Source organism: Erythrolamprus reginae, chromosome 11, assembly GCF_031021105.1.
Source record: "Erythrolamprus reginae isolate rEryReg1 chromosome 11, rEryReg1.hap1, whole genome shotgun sequence".
NCBI classification, from domain to species: domain Eukaryota; kingdom Metazoa; phylum Chordata; class Lepidosauria; order Squamata; family Dipsadidae; genus Erythrolamprus; species Erythrolamprus reginae.
In genome coordinates, this window is record NC_091960.1 from 13,640,301 (window position 1) to 13,664,785 (window position 24,485).

The 24,485-nt window shown below is 41.5% G+C and overlaps 1 protein-coding gene across 7 annotated transcripts in view; it reads right to left on the bottom strand.

The window, feature by feature from the left end:
* SCMH1 (Scm polycomb group protein homolog 1) overlaps positions 1–21,235 on the bottom strand; it is a 57,678-nt gene extending 36,443 nt beyond the window's left edge. For 6 of the 7 annotated variants that reach the window (XM_070764002.1, XM_070763997.1, XM_070764000.1 and 3 more), the window contains exons 1-6: positions 21,146–21,235; positions 16,587–16,651; positions 12,029–12,114; positions 7,135–7,203; positions 4,005–4,075; positions 1,479–1,713 (exon numbers count right to left, since the gene is read on the bottom strand). In XM_070764002.1, coding sequence (XP_070620103.1) covers positions 1,479–1,713; positions 4,005–4,075; positions 7,135–7,203; positions 12,029–12,053 — 400 coding nt within the window. In that variant the 5' untranslated portion in view covers positions 12,054–12,114; positions 16,587–16,651; positions 21,146–21,235. Of the gene's footprint in view, positions 1–1,478; positions 1,714–3,881; positions 4,076–7,134; positions 7,204–12,028; positions 12,115–16,586; positions 16,652–21,145 lie in introns of those variants that run through there. The other variant, XM_070763999.1, reaches the window with a different exon arrangement.
* Between the last annotated feature and the right edge of the window lie 3,250 nt (positions 21,236–24,485).

Consider the following 24,485-nt stretch of genomic DNA (forward strand, 5'->3'; position numbering starts at 1 on the left):
CTATCATCCTTTTCCTCCCACTTATGACTGTATGACTGTAACTTGTTGCTTGTATCCTAAGATTTTTATTAATATTGATTGTTTCTTCATTGCTTATTTGACCCCTGTGACAATCATTAAGTGTTGTACCACATGATTCTTGACAAATGTATCTTTTTCTTTTATGTATGTTGAGAGCATATGCATCAAGACAAAATCCTTGTGTGTCCAATCACACTTGGCCAATAAAATTCTATTCTATTCTATTCTATTCAAAGGGAGGCAAAGGAAATGGTGCTGATGCAGTTCAATAAAACATAATGGTTATAACCCTTTACCGCCGATTCCAATAACACCACTTTACTCAGATAAACAGTAATAATTATGTTGAAAAAACTCTCCCAGACCAGTAAGTCGACAAATGTTCAAGGAATGATCAATCTCATGAGCTACACTGGAACAAAAGCCTTCAAAACAGGGGTGAAATTCAGTAGGCTCTGGAAAACCGGTAGCGGAAATTTTGTGTAGTTCGCAGAACCAGCAAATGACACCTCTGACTGGCCCCAGAGTGGGGTGGGAATGGAGATTTTGCAATATCCTTTCCCCAGAAGTGGGGAGGGAATGGAGATTTTGAAGTATCTTAGGTCATACAATCTCAGATCATGTGACTTCTAGCTGTTTTGAATTAGATCAGTGTGATTATTACAAAACCCTCCACTGTTGGAACATTTACAACTTCTGTAGGCAAGTTGTTCCCCTGCTTAATTGTTCTCTCTATCAGGACATTTCTCCTTAGTTCTAAGTTGCCTCCCTCCTTGATTAATTTCCACCCATTGCTTCCTGTTCTTCCTTCTGGTGCTTTGGAGAATAGCTTGACCCGTCTTCCTTATGGCAGCCTCTGAGATATTGGAAGACTGCTATCATGTCACTCCTAGTCCTTCTTTTCACCAGACTAGATATACCCAATTCCAGCAACTGTTCTTCATATGGTTTAGCCTCCAGTCCCATAATCATCTTTGTCGCTCTTCTCTACACTCTTTCTAGAGTCTCAACATCTTTTTTACATCATGGAGACCAAAACTGGATGCAGTATTTCAAGTGTGGCCTTACCAAAGCATTGTAAATTGGTATTAACACGTCACATGATCTTGATTCTATCTCTCTGTTAATGCAGCCTAGAACTGTGTTGGCTTTTTTGGTTGCTGCTGCACACTGCTGGCTCATATTTAAATTGTTGTCCACTAGGACTCCAAGATCCCTCTCACAGTTACTACTATTGAGTGAGGTACCACATATAATGTACCTGTGCATTTTGTTTTTCTTGTCTATAAGTAGAACCTTATTTTTTTCACCATTCAGTTTCATTTTTTTAGATAGTGCCCAATGATCAAGTCTGTCACGAACATCATATTTGTAAAAACATCATATGCCAGGGATACCATTCCTGGTACTGATGAAAGCAGTAACCCTGTTTTGGGCCAGAGGAGGCTTCAACTCACCTAAAGGAGGTTGGAGCATCCCACCATTTTTTTCACAGTTGCCAATGGGCTGGATTTCCGAAGAATCTACCAGACGCCAGAAGTCGTTCTTGTTGTCACTGCCATCGAGACGTAATCGGAGACGGGCACCTGTCAGCCCAACCACAGTGGCAATACAAGTTGACGTGGTGTTTCTGGGGTCTTGGGCTTCTAACTTCATGCTGATCTTGAATTCATTGCTGGGTGGGTCATAAGACTGAGGAGAACAAGGTTTCTGGTCATACTTCATCCTTTAGGCACTTCATTTTATGTCCTCCCCAAACTCCTCTTCCTTCCTCCTCATTCCCTACATTGTTCCTGGCATCTGAACATCAATAAAACCTTTGGGGCTGTGATTCATAGTCAGCATGCCAAGAGAAACTAACAGGATAAGGAACAGGGGGAAGAGAGGAGAATCCAACCATCAATGGAAGGTTGATTCTCTTCCATTAAAATCTAACTTTTCTCCTTCCTTCTGTTCTTCAGTATCTTTTGAAGTAAAACAGTTAGATTTTCATACTCCAACTAAACGGTCCTATTTTATTACTATTAAACCAGTCGCATGCTTACCTTCTTCGTTAAACACTCTTGAGGTCATGCCTTATGCACGTCAGGCAGACCATTTACCCAATTCCCATGATATTGCCTCCCATTGAACTGAACATGCTAGGAATTACACCCAGTGCCTTTATAAACATATTACGTCGGACACTTCCACAGTACTCCAAAATCTTTGCTTCTCCTACCTTCGCTTTGCAAATGATGTTAAAACAACAAGCATGCTAAGAATTATACATCAGACTAAATTTTTTTTGGCAATCATACCCTTTAGTGTATTCCATCTAGGCAAAGGTGGCTTTTATTTTAAAATTCTAGTCAAAGACAATGCCCAGGTCACATCTGAGCTCAGATATTATGACAATAATCCTGTGAAATTAACAGTCTAAAGCAGTGTTTCCCAACCTTGGCAACTTGAAGATATCTGGACTTCAACTCCCAGAATTCCCCAGCCAGCGTTCGCTGGCTGGGGAATTCTGGGAGTTGAAGTCCAAATATCTTCAAGTTGCCAAGGTTGGGAAACACTGGTCTAAAGCAATTATTCACATCAAGTCTAAAACAATCATAATGTATTATGAATGCATATGCAGTGGTGTAGGTCCTTCCAGGCTAGTTCCTCACATTGTCAGTGTTTTTTCTGCCTCTTTCCCTCTAATAGATTTCAATGTTAAAAACAAGTATAAGCAGTGTGGGAAAAGAAGAGAGGGAGAAGTCACAAGCGGGAAGCACTAGTGAATGATTTCCCCCCCCCTGGAATTCTTTTGTAAGAAACACACAGGAAATGTCCTATCTGGATGTGCAGGGAGTCCTCAACTTACAAACATTTGTTTAGCGACCATTTGTAATTATGACTTAAAACTGGCTCTCACACTTACAATCATTGTGGTACCCCCCACCCCCACTCTCCGGAGTCAAACTTTGGGTGTGTAGCAATCGTCATGCGTTTTATGATGGTTACAGTATCCCAGTGATGGCAAACCTATGGTTCGGGTGCCACAGGTGGCACGCGGAGCCATATCTGCTGGCAAGCGAACCATTACCCTAGTTCAGCTCCAATGTGTATGTGAGTGCCAGCCAGCTGATTTTCAGCTTGCTCGGAAGCTCTGGGAGGGCATTTTCGGCTTCCAGAGAGTCTCCAGGGGGATGGGGGAGGGCATATTTGCCCTCCCCAGGCTCCAGAGAAGCCTCTCAAGTAGTGTTTCTCAACCTTGGCCGCTGGAAGATGTGTGGACTTCAACTCCCAGAATTCCCCAGCCAGCTTGCTATAGAGTCTGGGGAGGGCGAAAAACAGACCTACCAGGCCCACCAGAGGTCAGGAAACGGGCTGTTTCAGGCCTCCAGAGGGCTTCTGGGGGGCAGGGGAGGCCATTTTTGCCATCCCCAGGCATTGAATTATGAGTGTGAGCACTTGCGCCTGCATGATAGCACACGTGCTTTTGGCACCCAAGGAAAAAATGGTTCACCATCACTGCAGTATCCCGATATCACCTCAATGCCATTTGCAACCATCCCCATCTAGCTTCCAAGGACCAAAGTCAAGGGTGGAAGCTGGATTCATTTAACGGCTGTACGATTCACTTAACAATTACAGTGATTCAGTTAACAATCATGGCAAAGAGAAGCTAAAACTGTGCATGACTCAGCCTTTGGTTCGCGATGGAAATTCCGGTCTCAGCTTTGGCTGTAGGCCGAGGACTACATTCAGCCCATGTTAAATCAGCGATACCCGCAGACTAAGGTTCCTGAGCTATTTCAACAACTCTAGAACTCATAGTGCACCTTTTTTTTTTCAGTTTCTGTTCTAGTATAGAATTTACAACCGGGTACCTGCTTTGTTTGTTCTTCTCCCACCAACAGAAGGCAGAGGAGTCTATTCCATACTTGCATATGAGCCGACTAGAAGCAGACCCCTTCATCCCAACTCTTTTAGAACATGGAATGCTCCATTACCTGCTTGAAGCAATGGGCAGGAGCTGGGATGGAACATGTCTCTTTCAAGTATTTATCCCAGGCAAAATGACCTGAAGAGAAGAGGGAGAACAAAGGTTGGCTCATGACGAAAAGTTTAGAAGGCAAGGTTGGAAAAAAAAATGCAACTTGGTCTTTCATAAACAGTTTGTAGCTGGGCTGGTTACTGAAGGCCCCCTTTTTGCCTCTTTGCAGGGGGTGGGGGAAATCATCAACTCTTTTTCAATAATTCTTGGTCTGAACGGAGGCCTGAGACGTGATAAATTACATGGGCGTTAGTCCTCAAAGGATCAGCACAGGAGGAGAACGTTTAACTTAGCCAAAGCTTAAATCTAATTTAGCTTTTAGTTTATTTGCTGCCCTTATCGCATTTTCCAGTTTCGTTTTCCCAGGGACACACAGCAGTACATTTATTCTAGCAAGTGGCTTTTCTTTTATAGCGGAATCAGAGTGTGTGCTTTTATATTCTTCTTCCTTTATTCTTCACAAGGCATGTTCTCCATGCCTCTGGAATCCCAGTATTATTGCATGTTATTAAAAAGATTGTTGCTTACTTGTTTTTTTAAAAACATTCCATCCCGCTCTTAGCTAACAAATCTTCCAAAGCAGCTTGTAAATATCAGTAGTAAAGGTGTTCCTGCCACAAACAGCTTCCTCGTCCAAACAAGGAATTCAAGGTGGACTGTTAGGGTGGAATGGCATGTTATGACGTTTGAGACATGGCAATGTAAATGGAAGTTGTGAATTAAGTTCCCTTCTCTAATGTCTATTTCAACATACTGGCATTTTATAGTTTTTGTATCATTATAACAAGATTTCACTTTGCTCCTCATTCTCAGGGATATGTTTATAGTACTGGTGTCAGAATATGGGGTATCAGGAATTCAAGGAGGAGGAGAAGGGAAGACATAAACCTGACATTTTGCCAATATTCTCATGTTATCTAAAACAGGTACTTTGTTTTTAATTGGTAGGCAAGAGTATATAGTAATATTCCTCCAACAGTTGTGTACTGTACTCTTAAAACAGGAAACCCTAACCATTTCAGACAAATTGTTGTGTTATCTTAGATCATGTAAACTTATATGATTGTCTTACTTGAATATACATATTTATTATATCATTATTATATTACATATATTATACTGCCTTAAATAGTTATCTTATCTTAGACCATATATTCTCACATCATGTGACTTCTGGCTGCTTTGAATTAGTTTAACATGATTATTACATCAAGATTTGGAAATAGCAATAGTCAGCCTTGAATATGGATTGTGCATAATAAGGCAAGGACTTGTACACAGTCTCAAAATGATTTTGTAAAGGGACATAAAATTAAAAAGTTTGCATAACCTTATGCTTAGATAAGATAAAAAAGAGGTCGGCTAATTTGTGTATTTTAGGATTCAAATCATCACATCAAACCCTAATGTGATTTATTTTATTGGGTTTAGGTTATTCTATGGATAATCCTATTCTATTTGATTCTCTGATTTAGAGTTTACTATGGTGCACAAGCTGAGCCAGTATGAAAAGTTCAAGTATTGTACTTTTAACAATATCCAAGTATAGAATTTCACACTTTAATAATTACCACATGACCTTTTAATATAGCAAAAAAGGAAGAAGGGGGTTTCAGTTTATAAGAGAATTAACAAAACATCATTTGTTTTTATAGTTTTTCATGCAACAATTAGCTTCGTTACATTTTTGATAATCATCCAACTGTTTTCAGTGGCAACCTGCCCTCTTTTCTCTAAGGGCTTGCTCATATTGCCAGCTCCATATGGCTCATACTATGGGAATGCAGCAAAATTAACTCAAAGAAAGATACAAATAAACTCACATAAACAGCACACACACACACATATATAACATATACAAGCCAATTAAATAAGCATACCCAGCCCAATCATGTCTCCATAGTAAACAAAATAAGAAGGCAATTTTCCTCCCTACTGTTGGTCCTAAATATTAGATATTAGTAATAAAGCGTTCCTGGTTTAAGGGTTGAGCAATAGTGATAAAAAGGCCATCCCTCCAAGAATCCAATCCTCCTTTTGAAGTTATCTGGATTAATGACCATCACTTTATTGGTCAGCGAGCTGAACAGTAAGGCCTGCACAAGAGAAGGCCAAATTTGATAAGAGGGTTACATCCTTCCTACACCTAAACCCTGGAACCTTTAAAAGGCCACTAGTCCTTAACTGATAACTTGAATTTCACTACTACAGCACTCCTCATAGATGGCTCCCCAGCCTCTGTTTTTGTAAACAAAACTCACACACACATAGATACAAAGAGGAACAATTAAGTACTACAGATTAACCATATGCTGTTATGTGGGAATTAGATGAGACTTTTCACATCTAGGAACAACAACAAAAAGGTCAATAACCATGAGCCAGCAAAGAAAACACCTTGTCTTGCATTGGTTCACATATATTGTGTTTATCAAAATGGCAGCGACTTCAAGCAAAGAATGATCATAGAATCCCAGGGCTGGAAGGAACCTTGGAGGTCTTTTAGTCCAACCGCTGCCCAAGGAGCCCTGGAAAAATGGTTGTCCAACCTTTTTATGAAAATCTACAGAGATGGAACACATTGGAAAGCAAGCTGTTCCACTGATTAATTGTTCTCGCTGCCAATTATATTTATAGAAATATGCTTTCTAACGTAGAGAGCTTGTGTGATTAAATGCATACATTGAATTTTGAATCCATCAACGATCTTGCACTCCCTAGCTTTATGCATCCTTATTGCAGTTCACAAACGGCATTTTTGCAAACTGCTTGCCCAGAACAGACGTCTATGATTATGATTTATCAGCACAGACAGAAACCAAGATTCTTCAAGTAAAAGCATCAGTTCTACAAAATCTCAGAGGTCTCTGGCATCTTTTCCTGAACTCATTTAAAAGAGCTAAGGAAAGCCTCTGCTTGAAACTCCGGAGCTAGAATTAATTTTAATTAACCTAATTAAGTGAGTTAAGTATAAGGCAGCTTCCTGGACACTTTAGATGGGATCATTTAATTGTTTTGTCATTCCCTTTTCTTAAGAATTACATCCCAATTCTCCGACGAAGGAAAAAAGAAAGAAACATCCATACCTTGATACTGAGAAGGGGGCTCAGACAGACGTCCATACTTGTGCTTTTTGCCATCTTTCCAATCTATTGCTAAGATCATTAAAAGTGAGTAAAAAGAAAATAACCCCACATTAATCACATTACGGTATTATAACTTTTTTTCCCCACCCAAGCAAGTATGCAACATATTGCCTGCTAGAACTTGGAGAGAGAGAGAGAGAGAGAAAGAAAGAGAGAGAGGGAGAAGGTTGCCATATGGGCTAAATGTCAGACACAGTATTGCCTGTAATGCTATGTCTCATGTTTTGCAAATGTACCCCCCCCCCCTCACGGGTTAGGGTTAGGCTGGCAAAACCAGGATTCAGCAATCTAATGCCTAGACATCATGGCATCCTTGGTCTCCAGGTCTCCATAATTAAATAAAAACATATTTATTCATTTTCAGTTAAGTGCCAAACGAATCATGGCATTTCACAAGATACTTTATAGTGTTTTCAGCTGAAAATTCTAATGCTCTCTAGACATTGTTTAGGAACTATTGGTCTATTGACTGCAGCAAACTGTTTCCTGGCTTTCAAAAGGTGAAACTGTATTTGCAAGCTGTCGCTGATTTTGAGAGAAACAAATCCTGATGAGGACAGATGTTCAAAACTGAGAGAAAGAGAAGCTACCACCATAACAAAAACCAAAAACCACCAGCCCCTGTGTATCCTTCAATGGCTTTTAAGACACGTGCACGGAGAATGATCTGCCTGGTTAAAAACACAGGTGCTGGTTCTGAACTGCATTATAGAGCAGTCATAACCAGAGACCACAGCAGCAGTTTCAGCGGAAGGATTTGTGCTCTGTGAAAATAATGATAAACTGAGCCCTGAGTCTTACATCCACAGAGGCCGGGCTCTGTCTTAACTAATCAAGCAGCATCTTTATTTATTTTATTATATTTATTTATTTATTTATTTATTGGATTTGTATGCCGCCCCTCTCCGGAGACTCGGGGCGGCTAACAACAGTAATAAAACAATGTACAATAATAATCCAATAAATACTAAAAATGATTTAAAAACCCATTAATATAAAAAGCAAACATACATATAGACATACCATACATGAAATTGTAAAGGCCCAGGGGGAAAGAGCATCTCAATTCCCCCATATCTGGCGGCAGAGGTGGGTTTTAAGTAGCTTACGAAAGGCAAGGAGGGTGGGGGCAATTCTAATCTCTGGGGGGAGTTGGTTCCAGAGGGCCGGGGCCGCCACAGAAAAGGCTCCTCCCCTGAGTCCCGCCAGGCGGCATTGTTTAGTTGACGGGACCCGGAGAAGACCCACTCTATGGGACCTAACTGGTTGCTGGGATTCGTGCAGCAGAAGGAGGTCCCTGAGATAATCTGGTCCGGTGCCATGAAGGGCTTTATAGGTCATAACCAACACTTTGAACATCTTTACTATCAAGGGCTCCAGCGGCTTCTCAGCAGGCTCACCTGGATTGCTCTTCTCCTCCTTACTTGCTCTCATTTTAAGGAGCAACAGGGAGGGCAGACGGGAAGGGGCTAACCAATCATGAGGGAGGAGCCATCAGTGACACAAAAGCAATTCAAAGCAGGAGGGAGTTAAAAACTGAGAAGCAGCAAGCGGCAGCAGCGGCATAAACTTGGCATGAGAAATTGTTCCAAAAACCATTCTGCTCTCTGTAGTAAACGAAGAGTAAGAACAGTGAAGAGTGGAACCTGTGCTCTTCAACTACAATCTCCTCTTATTTTATTCTGAGTAAATTTAGCAGAAACCAAACCAACCATCAACAATCACAACAAAAATCTTGGTTTAATCAGAAACTCTTCTTTCTTTCCAAAGATGATTAGTTGTGTGGCGTAGGAGGTGGAGGAGAAGGAGGCAATGGAGAGCAGTTAAACAGAGAGAGTTTTAAGGAAAATCTGCTTGGCGTGCATATGCCGCAACCCAAGCATAATTTCTCTTGGAGAAGAAAAGATTACAGCCGCTAGAGGAAAGTACTGTGAGGTTGCCTGGTTGTTGGTTTCATGCCTCATTAAAAGGCAAGGAGGCATCTGCCAACACAGTACTGGCTTTCACCATGCTGGGATTGTAAGCATATGGCGCCAAAGAGCTCCCTTCAGCCCGTTCTCAGAATGGCAAGCTAGGACTGCCTCAAAAACTGTCAGGAGGGCAAAAATCGTCACCAGTGAGCAAGAAGGTAGGGAGTCTGCGGGGCTGAAATCCAAAAGGTGGCCAGGCAAAATAAGTGAATAGTCAGCATCACTAGCAGATCATTCATTGCAACACTGATCCAGGGAAGCCTTTGGAGCCTGCGTAGGGTGAAACACGAGTCTACTGGGCCCACTAGGAGTTGGGAAACAGGACGTTTCTGGCCTCCAGAGGGCTTCAGGGGAGGGGAGCTGTTTTTGCCCTCCCCAGGCATTGAATTATGGGTGTGGGCACTCGCACATTCATGATAGTGCGCGCCCACACTCCTTGGGCACCCAAGGAAGAAAAGGTTTGCCATCACTGCTCTAGGTTAAATCAGGTCCGTCTAATCCAGCATTCTTTCTCACCATGGTTCTCTAGTGCAGGGGTGTCAAACTCAATTGAGGGCCACATCAGGGTTATGTTTGACCTCGGGAGTAGGGGGAATGGGGTGGCCGGGCTGGGCGTGGCCAGCTCAATGTCACTCATGTCGCGGGCACCTACGGCGGCCAGAGCTCTCTGCAAGCGAAAACGGGCTCCCGAGCTCCCTGCCAGCCTAAATGAGCTACTGAGCTACCTGCCAGCAAAAACAGGCTCCCGAGCTCCATTTTCAGCTGTGACAGCCTTCTGCAACCTCTGCCAGCAAAAATAGACCTCTGTAGTACTAGTACTAGTTACACACATATAGGAGAGGATTACAGTGGGTATTTTTTTTATTATTCCTGAGAACCAACTAGAACAGGGGTGTCAAACTCAAGGCCCCGGGGCCAAATCTGGCCATTAGGTGCTTGGATCTGGCCCGGAGGCCGCCCTAGAACAGGAAAGGACTGGCCCCACGGTGTGCCTCTGCCAGCAAAAACGGAGACCCTCCCGAGGTCTGTTTTTGCTGGCAGAGGTTGCAGAAGGCTGTCACAGCTGAAAAGAAAGCTCGGGAGCCTGTTTTTGCTGGCAGGTAGCTCAGTAGCTCGTTTAGGCTAGCAGGGAGCTTGGGAGCCAGTTTTCGCTTGCAGAGAGCTCTGGCCGCCATAGGTGCCTGCGACATGAGTGACATTGAGATGGTCACGCCCAGCCTGGCCACCCCCATTCCCCTCACTCCTGAGGTCAAACATAACCCTGATGTGGCCCTCAATTGAGTTTGACACCCCTGCACTAGAGAACCATGGTGAGAAAGAATGCTGGATTAGATGGACCTGATTTAACCTAGAGCAGTGATGGCGAACCTTTTTTTCCTTGGGTGCCCAAGGAGTGTGGGCGCGCACTATCATGAATGCGCGAGTGCCCACACCCATAATTCAATGCCTGGGGAGGGCAAAAACAGCTCCCCCCACCCAAAGCCCTCTGGAGGCCAGAAACGGCCTGTTTCCCAACTCCCAGTGGGCCCAGTAGACTCGTGTTTCACCCTACCCAGGCTCCAAAGGCTTCCCTGGAGCCAGAAGAGGGTAAATACATCCCCGGGAGCCTCTCTGGAAGCCAAAAACGCCTTTCCAGAATCTCTGTGCAAGCCAATAATCAACTGGCCAGCACACACACATGCACATTGGAGCTGAGCTAGGACAACAGCTTGCGTACCAGCAGATATGGCTTTGCATGCCACCTGTGGCATCTATGTCATAGGTTCGCCATCACTGACCTAGAGAAATGTCATGTTCTTATTGAAAGGGTTTTCATGATAAAGATAAAATTCTATACTGTACAGTTTACTTGAGAGCAGTAATGAGGCCTTTAATGAAGCCAACCAACGTATTTATTGTAGGTTTGTCTAAAAGAGTGTCAGCATGTGGGCAATAGAGGTAAAAAAGGATGAAACAACAACCCAACAAAAGGCATGAAAAAAGAGAAAGGGATAGTGTTGTGGTTAGCTCTGGCCCAGCTCCTACCCCAAGGACTGTGGATGTGGGGGAGACATCAACACGCTGCAGGCCTGTTTTGCCCCAGGTGGAATCTGCTGATGAAGGCTCCTCTGACCAAGAAGTCACGAGTGACAGGGAGGAGGAGAGTGTGGCAGACAGCTCAGAAGGAGATCAATTATCTAGCTCCTCCTTGGATTCAGAACAAGAGTTAATGGTACAGCCACGCATGTGGAGAGCGATACATAGGCAACAAGAACTGAGAGATTATTATCAAAGAAAAGGAGGCTACCTGTGGTTGGGTGGGGCTGTGGTCATTAGTGAGGCTGCTATAAAGAGCAGCCTGTGGGTTTGGCCATTGTGGAAGATTATCTGATCGTTGTGTTTCGTGACTGCTTTACTGACTTTGACCTTTTGGGTGCTGATTTTTCCCCACTTTGAAACTAAACCAGAGCAAAGTGTGTTTCACTTTGTGAAAGAAGAAGGACTGTGACTTGTCTCACAGCTGCAAGCTAAGTATCACAGAACTGATAAGGGAGTTGTACAAATTACCAGTTTTTTTGGAGACGAGTGCTCTTTGCTATCCCAAAAGAGGGCTTAGGTTAAGTGAATTTTCATTATAAAGAACATTGTTTTGAATTTTCAAGCGTGTGTGTGTCTGAAATTTGTACCTGTGAATTTTTGGGAGGAGTCTACCTGAGAGCCCGACAGAACAGATAGAAATGAACTTGAACCGGTTTTCTAGCTATTGGTATTTAAAGTAACCCAATGTCCTTCTTGTCTGGATGTTTGCTTAAGAGCATACACTCCCTTCACCAATGGCCTTATTCATTACTGAAGCGATTAGCAAACTGAATATCCTGACTTACCTTTTTGAGGGCTTGGTTTCCGCATTATATTGCCTGATACAGGGCCTCACTCTGCAACCGGCTTAGGTTTACTTATCTGAAGAGGGCTGGAAGTAAAAAAAGAGAACACACACAAAATTGTCTTGAGAAGCAGTGGAGAACTTTAAGCAGCCCTACTGCCAATTAAGTTCTTTAATTCCAAACTTCAAACCATATTCTTTGCAAACATCGGTATTTTAGTTCCAGGGCTTATGAATGAATCAACTATTTGTAACTATTCCATTCTGTTTCTTTGCAGTGATATTTTTTGCAGGTGAAACTGCCTTAGCCTTTGCCAGACCCATCCTCGAATACAGCTCATCTGTATGGAACCCATATCGCATCTCAGACATTAACACCCTTGAAAATGTCCAAAGATACTTCACCAGAAGAGCCTTTCACTCCTCCACTCGAAATAGAATACCCTATGAGACTAGACTTTCAATCCTGGGCCTAGAAAGTTTAGAACTAAGAGGCCTTAAACAAGATCTAAGTATTGCCCACAAGATCATAGGCTGCAACGTCCTGCCTGTCGGCGACTACTTCAGCTTCAACCACAACAACACAAGAGCACACAACAGATTTAAACTTAATATTAACCGCTCCAAACTTGACTGTAAAAAATATGACTTCAGTAACCGAGTTGTCAAAGTGTGGAACTCATTACCGGACTCCATAGTGTCATCCCCAAACCCCCAACACTTTACCCTTAGATTATCTACAGTTGACCTATCCAGATTCCTAAGAGGTCAGTAAGGGGTGAGTACAAGTGCACTAGAGTGCCTTCCGTCCCCTGTCCTATTGCTCTCCTATATCTCCTATACCTTCCTTCTATTCCTCTATCTCTTCTTCTATTCTTTCATTGATATGTTCTATTACTATATCTTCTTTTCTATTATTTCTTAGATATGAGTATCTCCTCTATAACCTTCATCATGTATTTTACTATGTGTATAATGATATATACCCACTAAAACCCTTATTGTGTATTGGACAAAATAAATAAACAAAATAAAAATAAATAAATAGCTGCTTTGGTATTGCACTCCCTTTGAAGGAGCAGGTTTATCATTCATAAATTTTTGGTTTCTTTTAAAAAAAAGACATCTTTTTTCCCCTGCTGTCAAGAGGAAACTGTGGCTGAGAATCCTGTTTGTCAGCCTCATACGTTAGTATATATGCAATCTGTGACCTCACCAGAAGCCAACAGTCTGTGACCTCACCAGAGGTTATCAGTCATACTTTCAGAATAGACTATGGTGAAACAGACTATGTATAACCTCAACTCTGGAATGTCCTTTAACCTGAAACATACACGTTTGGATGTCTTATGCAAAAAAAAAAACACCTTTTCTTGTGATGTACAACATCCTAATTTGATTATTATGTTTGAATGTACACTTTTAAAATTCTTGCTACTTAATTAGATTTCCCTTTATATGACTTCAAGGATGAGAACAGAATTATTTTATTCTGCTACCAAGAGTATGCTCACTGTTCAAAAAAACTTCTTTTCAGAACACATGTATCTTGGGAAGATCCTATTAAAAACCTTTTGGAAAATAACCAGGATTTATACGTATCACTATCCCATATTCCCAGGAACTTACTGCTAACCAATTAGGTCCCACAGAGTTGGCCTTCTCCAGGCCCCGTCACCCAGACAATGTCGCTTGGTGGGGCCTAGGGGAAGAGCCTTCTCTGTGGGGCCCCCGGCGCTCTGGAATCAGCTCCCCCTGGAGACCCGTATTGCCCCCACCCTCCTTGCCTTCCGTAAGAGCCTTAAGACTCACCTATGTCGCCAGGCTTCGGGCAATTAGGTCTCAGCCCCCTGGCCAACGAAATGAGATATATGTTGTATGATTGAACTGGTATGATTGTTTTTAAATATTGAATTTTTAGATTGTAATTTTAAATTATTTATTCATTCATTCATTCATTCGATTTTATGCCGCCCTTCTCCTTAGACTCAGGGTGGCTTACAACATGTTATCAATAGCACTTTTTAACAGCCAGCATATTGTCCCCACAATCCGGGTCCTCATTTTACCCACCTTGTAAGGATGGAATGCTGAGTCAACCTTGAGCTGGTGATGAGATTTGAACCGCTGACCTACAGATCTACAGTCAGCTTCAGTGACCTGCAATGCAGCACTCTACCTGCTGCGCCATCCCGGCTCTCTAATTAGTTAGTTTTGCCATTGTACTGTATTGTTATACTATATGCTGTTAGCTGCCCCGAGTCCTTGGAGAAGGGCGGCATACAAATCTGATAAACTAACTAACTATCTATCTATCTATCTATCTATCTATCTATCTATCTATCTATCTATCTATCTATCTATCTATCTATCTATCTATCTACCTACCTACCTACCTACCTACCTACCTACCTACCTAACTAACTAACTAACTAACTAACTAACTAACTAACATCAGGAATGTCCAGCAAGCCCTTCTTCTGAATTGCTCCCCTGCAGACTTCTTTCCAATGGCTGGCCTCCTCTTAAAAATTGCAAAATAGCAAGGAAAACAGAAAGGCTAGAACAGGCCAAAACACTTCTGGCAAGCAGCCCGGTCAAGCCTGGAGCTAAGAGACATGCCACGAGGCAGGGAGCAAATGTAATTTTCCTGGCTACTAAAAGTCTCTTGGCTACGGTTTCTGCAAGGACAGAGAGGGTCGGGGAAGGACTGTCAGGAAGATGGCAAGAAGGATCTTACTTAGAAGACGACTATACATTTTAAGAAAGGAAAGCAAGCTTGGCTCCTTTCTCACTGTTGATGTTAAAGAATTGAGATCACAGGCAAGATTCAGGACTAAGGCGCTTTAATAAATTCCACCACAGCAATTATTGTGTGCACTTGGAAAGACCGTCTCTCCTGACCCTCACTTCTCTCACTGTCAATACCAACACCGCATTGGGAGAAGCCCTGCTTTTATCTCTGCTCAATGGGACAAATAGCGAATAGCTCTGGCAATTCATTCATCAGTACAGTTCCCTAGACACAGTTATCACAAAGAACTAGGAGCCTCCTGTAATTTCTGGCGCAGAGTCAGATGCTCTAATAGTGGAGAAGCGGCGTTTGTCTGGGTATACATATTATTCTGAATGGGAGAAGGCTAACACACCCGTGCGGTCACAGCGGCATATCAGCGTTGGAGGGTGAAGGGGAAACCACCCAGCAGGAAGAGATTCCTGGACTGATTTGCTGTTGTAGACCACAAGAGCAAAACGGAGCAGGAGCCAATTTTTTGGAAGAGTATAGCAGTGGCAAGATAGAGGGAGAGTAACCTCCAGGAAAGTGTGAGAATTCAATTTATTCCCATCCCTAGAAGACACTAAAGTTGTTAACCATTTTCAGATTAGAAATAACCGGGGGAGTAAAAGCTGTGAATTCTAATTAGGAGATGTTCCCTTGTCTGCACATATTCTTGAAGATCCAGGATAGAAAGAGAATGGGGGAGGGAAAACACCTCTTAAAACTTTGCCTTGTTCTGAGCTGAAGAAACTTAGCATTTCTTTCATACCTGAATATCAAACACTCAGCAAACATTCTCAAATTATTAAAGTATCTATATTTTGCTGAGCATTAGAAGAATCGAGGAAGAATGAAGCCATTATCTATCTATCTATCTATCTATCTATCTATCTATCTATCTATCTATCTATCTATCTATCTATCTATCTATCTATCTATCTATCTATCTATCTATCTATCTATTGGATTTGTATGCTGCCGGGCAGCTCACAGCATATCAGAAACAATATAACAAATACACATCTAAAAATCCAATTAATATGGCTAAAAAGACTTTAAAAAGACCTAATATGATTTAAAAACATTCATCACCATTCAATCAGCAAAACATACTAGTACACTCGTCGGTCAGGGGGCTAGGATCTAATGGCCCCAAGCCTGGCGGCATAAGTAGGTCTTTAAGCTTTTAACGGAAGGCGAGGAGGATGGGGGACAGTGTGAATCTCTGGGGGGAGCGGATTCCAGAGGGCCGGGGCCCCCCAGAGAAGGCTTTTCCTCTAGACCCTGCCATATGACATTGTCTGGTTGACGGGACCTGGAGAAGGCCGACTCTGTGGGACCTGACCGGATGCTGGGATTCATGCGGCAGAAGGCAGTTACCTACAATTTAGCTATTAAATGCATTTAGGAAATGCAGTTTTAGCTTGTGTTTTACATTTGTTACATTTTGTTATTGTGTTAATAAACTTTGCACTGTTCCTTGTAAGCTGCCCTGACCAGTTCGTATGTGGAAAAAAAGGTAAGCTGAAATAATAATAATAATAATAATAATAATAATAATAATAATAATAACCTTTTCTCATTTAAAAAATGCAATTAGAAAAATAACCTTAACTGATTTATCAGCTAGAATATTTTTGTAGAATAATTAGTGTTTGGTCACAAGAGTTTAAAGTGATATGCCTGCCAAGATATTTTATCTCTAAATTTGACAGAAAGCAGAAGGATTTTTCAACATCTGAAGCATTTCAGGAAAATACATCAAAATATATATACCAACCAGAGAGGCAGCCTTCAGCAACATTGCAAATGGCCAGTCTTAGGAGAGGAAGCCACGTCCACTTCCTGTGACATGGAGATAAAAGGGAAAGATAATTCACAATTAATGGAAAGTGTTAATGGAAAGTCTCATTTTCAGCAATTCAATTTACCGTACTCTCCTTTTCACTTTGTTTTCTGGATATGAAAACATATTTGGAAACCCTGAGTACTAAATCCTATATCATGAACACGATCATGATTTTAACCATTGTCTATCCACTGTTCTCTAATCCATGCGCAGGTCTTTCTATCTTGTCTTGTAATGTCAACCATCTATCTTTCCTGTCTAGGGTATAAATACTGGATTTCCACTGAATCTTCCCTCTGGCTCTGCAGACTATCAGCAAAGCCACTGGAAGGCACAAAATCATCTATTATACATTAAAGTGAGATGCTTAAATATCTTGGTGCTAACTCATAGCTTACATGTAATCTATACACACACACAGAGCCCCCATGTCTTGTTTCTTATTGTGAGTAGTTTGGAAATCATTCTTTTCCACAAAGAATTTAATTCCCACCCACAGCCCATTTCCTAATGCAACGGCTATAGGTTATTTTAAAAAAACATAACATCACACATTATCACAAGCTATGTGACAAATGTTACATCTAACTTGGCTTAAACTGAACATCTTTAAAGTGCCACTTAATCAAAGGTAGGATTCTTAGGGGTCATTCAAATAATGCTTCAACTATCCATGAATACAAGAACATAAAACAGGAGATGGAGAAAGAATGCCAGACTTTTGGTGGATCTAACCCAGCCTTCTTTTCTGCATAGGAGACGTCCAAATCTCCTCTGCTGTTTCCCTCACTAACAAGTGCAGAACCCATTAATGATTATAGCCAACAACCATAGACCATCTCCCCTCTATGGTTTTATCTCTTTTTAGAAAGACTCACTTGCCAGGATGTAATTTATTGAATAATGCATTGTTCAAAAAGATAGCTTTGCCTGTCCTAAAACTGCCCAGTTTACTAGTAGTTCTTATATCATGAGAAATAAATTATCTCTAGTAAGTCTCTGCAGCGTGCATAATTCTATACATTGACAATCTATTGATTTCAAGACTTTTTTGAAACACAATTCCTGTAATTTAACCACTGGCCAGACTGCTGCCGGAAGTGCAATCCCAAAATCTATGGAGAACAGAAAATACAGGTGACAATTTTGCAACACTGCAATGTTCCTTCATAGTTTGTTTTAGATTTAAACTTCCCACAAAACCCATTCCAAGTTAATTTGACTTTAAGCACTCAAAGCTTTATATTAAAGAGAGTTATTAGTTTTTGTTTTATTGTACAGGGACAAGTAAACTATTTTGTGAGCTTAACTTCAAGAACAAAACAATCAGAACCGACACAAATCTACAGAATCACCTCAGTCTAAACTGAATGCTAGAAGCAGATACCTCAGCATTGTTTCGTTTAATCCAGGGATCGACTTTTATATCTCTTTCCAATGTGAAATTAAATTATCTAAGACACAAGAGGCATTTTAATAGCAAGGGCTTTAGTAGTTTTATTTCAGCGAATATAACCACAGCTTTCTTCCAATATTTGGGCTCAGAAGGTAAGTCTTTCATCTCAGAATCTGTATCTTGTTCAAGTTTTGCTTTTTCTTTTGAAAAATAAACTACAACTGAAAATCACAGCTTTTGTTGATGAAAAGATAGGTTTTCCATTGTCTTGTTTAAACTGCCCTTTCTTAAAGCATTTTCATTTTGAACTGTGCTTAGTGGTCTGGAAAACAAATTGTCCATTTTCTTCTTTCACAGCATGATAGATGGAGTTCCACATTTAAAAAAAATATTTATCTCTCCTCATGGAATTTAAGACAACCTACATAAGGTTTCCAGATAATCTTCCATCCATTTGCCAACCAGATTAAAACCTCCTTATCTTCAGCAAGGCAGCTGCATTAGGTATCTCTGAGCAATTCATAATTTAAAAAAAAATCCTATTTAGAGTGAGTGCAAAAAGCTGAGGGAAGATTTTGATGGCTAGGCAAGGAAAAAGATCTCTTCTTTATGCAAAATGGCAAAACAATTGAGATTGAAATTTCATTATATCCCCTTTTTATAGATACATTTGACACTTTAACTATATATTCACTGTGGATCACTAAATTGGAAAAAGGTTCAGTCATGCAATAGCATTTCAGCTTTAAGCATCTGAACTACAAAATGGATGATTGTCCATCCAATTATATGGCCTTCATTTCAGTAATATGGAATTGTCTCAGAAAGAATAGCTACCCCTTTAGGCCTCTTCTAATATTTCTACGTAGCCAACACAATCCTTTCATTGAGAGATTACATGTACCCTGTTCCTGACAGGTAAGCCAAATTTACAGTTGAATGAATAACCATCAAGACAGAGCAAATTAAAGGCCAAGCAAGTTTTAAAAATCAAAGGGGCTACTGAATCTAGCCTATCAAAGGAATATACCACAGACTACTGTAATAGAGCTCTTTACCATAGATATACCCCGGACTTCACATCGCTTTTGAAAAGTAAGCTCCTTCCTACATGGATGAATTTAGAAACTTTAATTTGTACATCAATCTATTTCTAAAACAAAATATTGGCATCGATCAGTGATATTTTTGGCTGAAGTTCAAACATGTAATCCACATTTAAAATTAAGCATCAAGGGAAAAAAACAGTCTAAATTTCAAAAAGTAACTGTGACACGGGCATCAAAACTGTAACAACAGCATGCTTGCATGACAAAATCCGAAACACATGCACATATATCTGTAAACAAAATGGCTGAGTTCATACAACACATTTAAAACAATTCTGTTCCATACTAGCGCCTGCATTCACACAGCATGTTAAGCTTGCCTGCCTATAGTACGGAATGATTAGCTTTTCTGCAGATTAGTGTGTTTTGTTAACCCAGACCATTGGGTTAGTTGACAGTTGAAAATATGCAAAGCCACAAAATGGATTATCTGATTTGTGAAGTAGCCAATTCAAGTTAAATCTGCAGAAGTGTGTGTGTATATGTGTGAGTGAGTGAGAGAGAGGAGGAGGAAGAGGCAAAGAGAGAACTATCCCACCCCCCAAGTCACTACAATTATTACAGTATCAGTATTATTACACATATTAAGGCTTCCCATTCCAGACAATCCTGAGTGGTTTACAGTTGCCAAATGCTTCCCAAGAGGGAGATAATTAACTTAATAATAAAGTTGGGGTGTTTTTTTTAAAAAGACCCAAGCTAAAATCATATTTCCTCTATTTATACTTAGGACTTCTTCCTACTCTGTAAACTCACAAGAAAGAAAACCCAAAGCATGCATCTAACTATCCCAAATTGCTTTAGAATAGAATAGAATAGAATTCTTTATTGGCCAAGTATGATTGGACACACAAGGAATTTGTCTTTGGTGCAGATGCTTTGGTGCATATTGGGGAAACATCAAACAATTAGGGAAGGTTTCTGACGAAATCCATGAGTAGCCCAGAGCCAGGTAGAGGACAAGAGAGGAACGAGAGAGGAAATCCTTATCAAATCAGGAACAAATCAGGAATGGAGGGGTGGGGGGAGGATTCAAGAAATCTATTAGGAAGAGACAAATGGTCTCAACTCCCGATTTCTGCAGCAAAAGTGACTTCAGGAAGCTCAACTACACCATGGAAAAACAACTACCCTTGTCCTGCTTTCATGTCACACATACACACAAATCTGCTTTTCTGCTGCCCCTCACCCTGCAGAATCTATTTAGCAACCCAGGTCCACATCTCTCCCCCCCCAAGGCTCCTTTTCAGGACCCATAAATCATCTCTCCCCAAATGCATCCCAGGACAACCCCTTCATAAGTTTCCATTTGGCTGGGTCTCCTTTTCCAAGGATGGGGCTGCCCCTTCAGACCCTCTTTGGGGGGTCCGGGGTCTCCCGTGGGGAGCCTTCTTCTCCCCCCCCACCTCCACAGGAAAAGGAGGCCATGGTGCCTCAGGTCAGAGGATGCGCTGCAGAAGGCCGGACACCCCCCCCCCCAAATAAGGCAATCGATTTTTTTTTTACTAGCATCATGTATGTGAATATTATTATTTCTAATGTTTTCTAATCTTTTGTTTCTTTACTATATAAATACTATTGTATCTTCACGTACCTCTGTTATGTACTAGACAAAACAAAACAAATAAAATAAATAAATAAAAAGTAGCTAGAGCAGACCCCTCGGCCGAGAAAGCGAGGGGCTGCCCGCTCCCCCCGAGGCAGGGACGCCCCCATCTCCTCACAGCACACACACAAACAGACACCCCCTCCCCACAGTGCAGGCCCATCCGCGGCGCCCTGGGAGGCAGCCAAGCCCGCCGAAGAGAGAACGGGCCGGCCGCTGTCACTCAGCCAGGATGGCCCGGGCTACCTCAGGAGGGCCGGGCCTACGCGGGGCGGAGGCGTCCCGTCCCCGGCGGCTAGGCCGCCTCCGCCCCCCACCTTGAGCTCGTCCTTCCCCGCGCGGTGGCCGGCGGTGGCGGCCTCCCCGCCCCCGGGCTCACCTGCGGCCGAGCGCCGGCCTGCTTCAGTAGTCCCTCGCCGCCGTTATCGCCGCCGCCATGTTCCGAAGCGGAGGGAGGTGGGGAAGGGGAGGGACGGGGAAGGAAGCCGCCTGCCCGGCCCGACGCCGCCCCCTGCCGCCTGAGGAGGCGCTGGGGAGGCCGGCCGGAGGGATGCCAGGCCCGGGCCGCGGCGGGGCGGGCGAGCTCCTCCAGGGCCTGAGCGGCCAGGAGGAACGGCCTCGTTTCCCCATTTCGGTCGCTTTGGAGGGGGCTGCCCCGCTATTGTTCGCGGGAGAAGGCTGGGCCCTTTCCGTTTGGGTCCTCTTTTTTTATTGTACTGTTATAATTCTCGATCCAAGTCTTTTTACTAAAAGTGCAGATTTCAGCGCAGGAGTGTGTGTGTGTGTGTGTTTGTGTATGTATGTATTTATGTATGTATGCATGTACGTAGGTGTGTATGTATGTATATATATGTATATATATATATGTGTTTGTATAACATTTTTGCTGATAATGAAAATGTTATGAAAATGAACAATAATAATGAAAAATAATTCCGACAGAAAAAAACGTGTGTATGTATATGTAGTGTATGTACAGTATATGTATGTGTGTGTGCATATATACATACACACGTATGTATGTGTGTATGTGTGCATATATATATGTGTGTGTGTATGTGTGCATATATATGTGTGTGTGTGTGACGATTAGACTGTAGCCCCCTTGCCCATGAATGTCACGTTTGTGAGTGAGTATGACTGGTTTTTAATAAAATTGGGGACTTTAGATTAGGATATTTAGTTTAAATTAATTGGATTTAGGTTGCTATATTGTATTGTTTTCTTTTATATGTTGTGAGCCGCCCTGAGTACTCGGAGAGGGGCGGCATATAAATCAAATAAGTAACTAAGTTAACTAAGTAAGTAAGTAAGTAAGTAAGTAAGTAAGTAAGTAAGTAAGTAAGTAAGTAAGTAAGTAAGTAAGTGTATGTATGTACGTACGTACATATGTACGTACCGTATGTATGTATGTATGTTTGGTTTCTTTCTCCCCCCCCCCCCCCCCCCATCTTACTGTAATGTTATAACTCTTCAGCTGTTGGCTACTTCAATGCAGATTTCAGTGCAAGAATATTTTAAATTTATAGTGCTTGGTTTTTTAAAATTGTAATGTTTAACGGTTGATCTTTTGTAATTACTTTAATGAAGCTTTCGATGCAGTAAGATTTAAATTCAGCATGGTCCTCTCTTTTAGGGAAATGTTATGCAGTAAATCTTTATCCATTCTATTATTTCAGCATACATTTTAATGTTTAGGTTTGGTGGTGTTTCTTTCCCCTTTTATTGAATAAAGTTATACATCTCAATTCATTGTATTATTTCAATACAGATTTCTGTATATTTAAATTTGGTGGATTTGGGGGCGGGATCTGTAGATAGACTTTGATCCTGTATCTCTTGCTTTTCCATGTGTTTTTCCTGAAGATACCTAATACTTCTTTGTGTTTTCCCCACAACAACAATAACCCTGTGAGGTGGGTTGGGCTCAGAGAGTGGTCTGGTGGTCTGGTCTGCACAGCCTGCTTTCATGGACTAGACTTCACCATCTCCTGGTTTCTTGCCTGGTGCCTTAATCAGTAGACCCATGATGAACCAAACCTACATTTGGGACATTCCTGTGGCTGTCCATGGTGAATGGTCCAGAATCAGCTAAGGATGCTTGTATGTACTGTATATAAACATGAATATAGACGACCCTTCCTTTAGCTGTATTCTGAATCTGGGTAGAATCAATGTATTTGCAAGAGTGACTGCCATCAATTTTTAGCCTTTATGTCTGTACATAGAGCTTTGGAAGGTCCTTTCTCCCAGAATTATGGTATCACTCCCTGCACCAAACTCATAGAAAGGACCTCAGGAAGCCCAGCCCTCTGTCCAATGCAGGACTTGCTCAAGTTATTGAATACAGAACAAGAGATGGATGGTTTTGCTCTCTGGGAATTTGAAGAAAAAGTAATAGTTTTCAAGCTGTTCTATTTTTACTAAGTGATGATTATAACATTGTCTTGGCAATAACTGACCTACTTGAGAGATGTCTGAAGTATTGATGTTAAAAATGAATCAGTATTTCATATAGGAAAAATGCCTACATTGCTACATAACTAAAATAAACTTTACATGTGATTAGAGGAGGAAATGATTGTTTTATTGAATGATTAGATTTATATGCTGCCTTTCATGAGCTCAAGGCAGCATACATAGCACTTCTTCCTTTCTTTTCTGTGAAGTAGTTTGGGCTGAGAGAGAATAATTGGCCCAAAGTACAAACTATAGAATATAGAGAATTAACAATGTCAAATGCAGTAAATTTAATTTAAATAGCTTTTACATTAAATGTAATTCAATATGTGTCTGGCCCTCCCCGTTTTCTGAATCCATCAGAAAGGTAACTCCGATACCATTCAAGCCTTAAAACTTAGTTAAGTTAATGAGAAACCCCCAAATCACTTTCTACCACACCTCTGGCAGGTACCTCATAATTTATACAAGCACATGGTTTTATAAAAACCATCCACTTTAACACTGTGTGTGTGTTCCATTATGGATCTGATTTGTAGGAAGATGGCAGTAATAAGCCACTTTTTTTTCAACTGTTGAAAAAGACATAGAGCTCCCTAAGTAATCATCACTATGATCTGTTTAGGTCAAAGACCCATAATCCGAAGAACTCATTCACTTACCCACAAAAGAAACGAAAAAGAGCATTTTTTTAAAAAAAGGAATAATACAATTAGAATTAATCAACCAACATTAAATACTAAAAAACCCTCAAGCTTAGTACACCCAGGAGCAGATATAATCACTTATTAATGAGACAAAGCCAGACTCCAAGTCCCCTTACAGTGATTTCAGTTGAGCAAAACTTGGCTACCCTTCTTGAAATTTCAGTCGACTGTTGTGAAATTCTCACTTGACCCATGCAGATGGTTAACTAGCTGAAGCATTAATATATCAAAGCTTTCGTTTTGTAGGAGAAGTATCCCAATAGTGCACGGAAGACTGGTTCAATTGTCTGCTTTGGACAGGGGCAGTGACAATCTTCTAAGCCCATGTCCTGTCTCTTTTCTAGCTACTGGGAGGGCAGGGCTTTGAGACCAGCCAGAGAAAAGGCTATTCTGCAAAGAACAGGAGAGAATATTTGTAAGATAATTAGCAGGGGTGAAGGGTCTCCTGAGCAATCCATCTTTGTATTAATGAGTTTGCTTTCATGTCACCCGGCGATATCTTGATATGCTTTATACAGCATTGTGCATTAAATGTGCAGCTCGAGAAGCTTA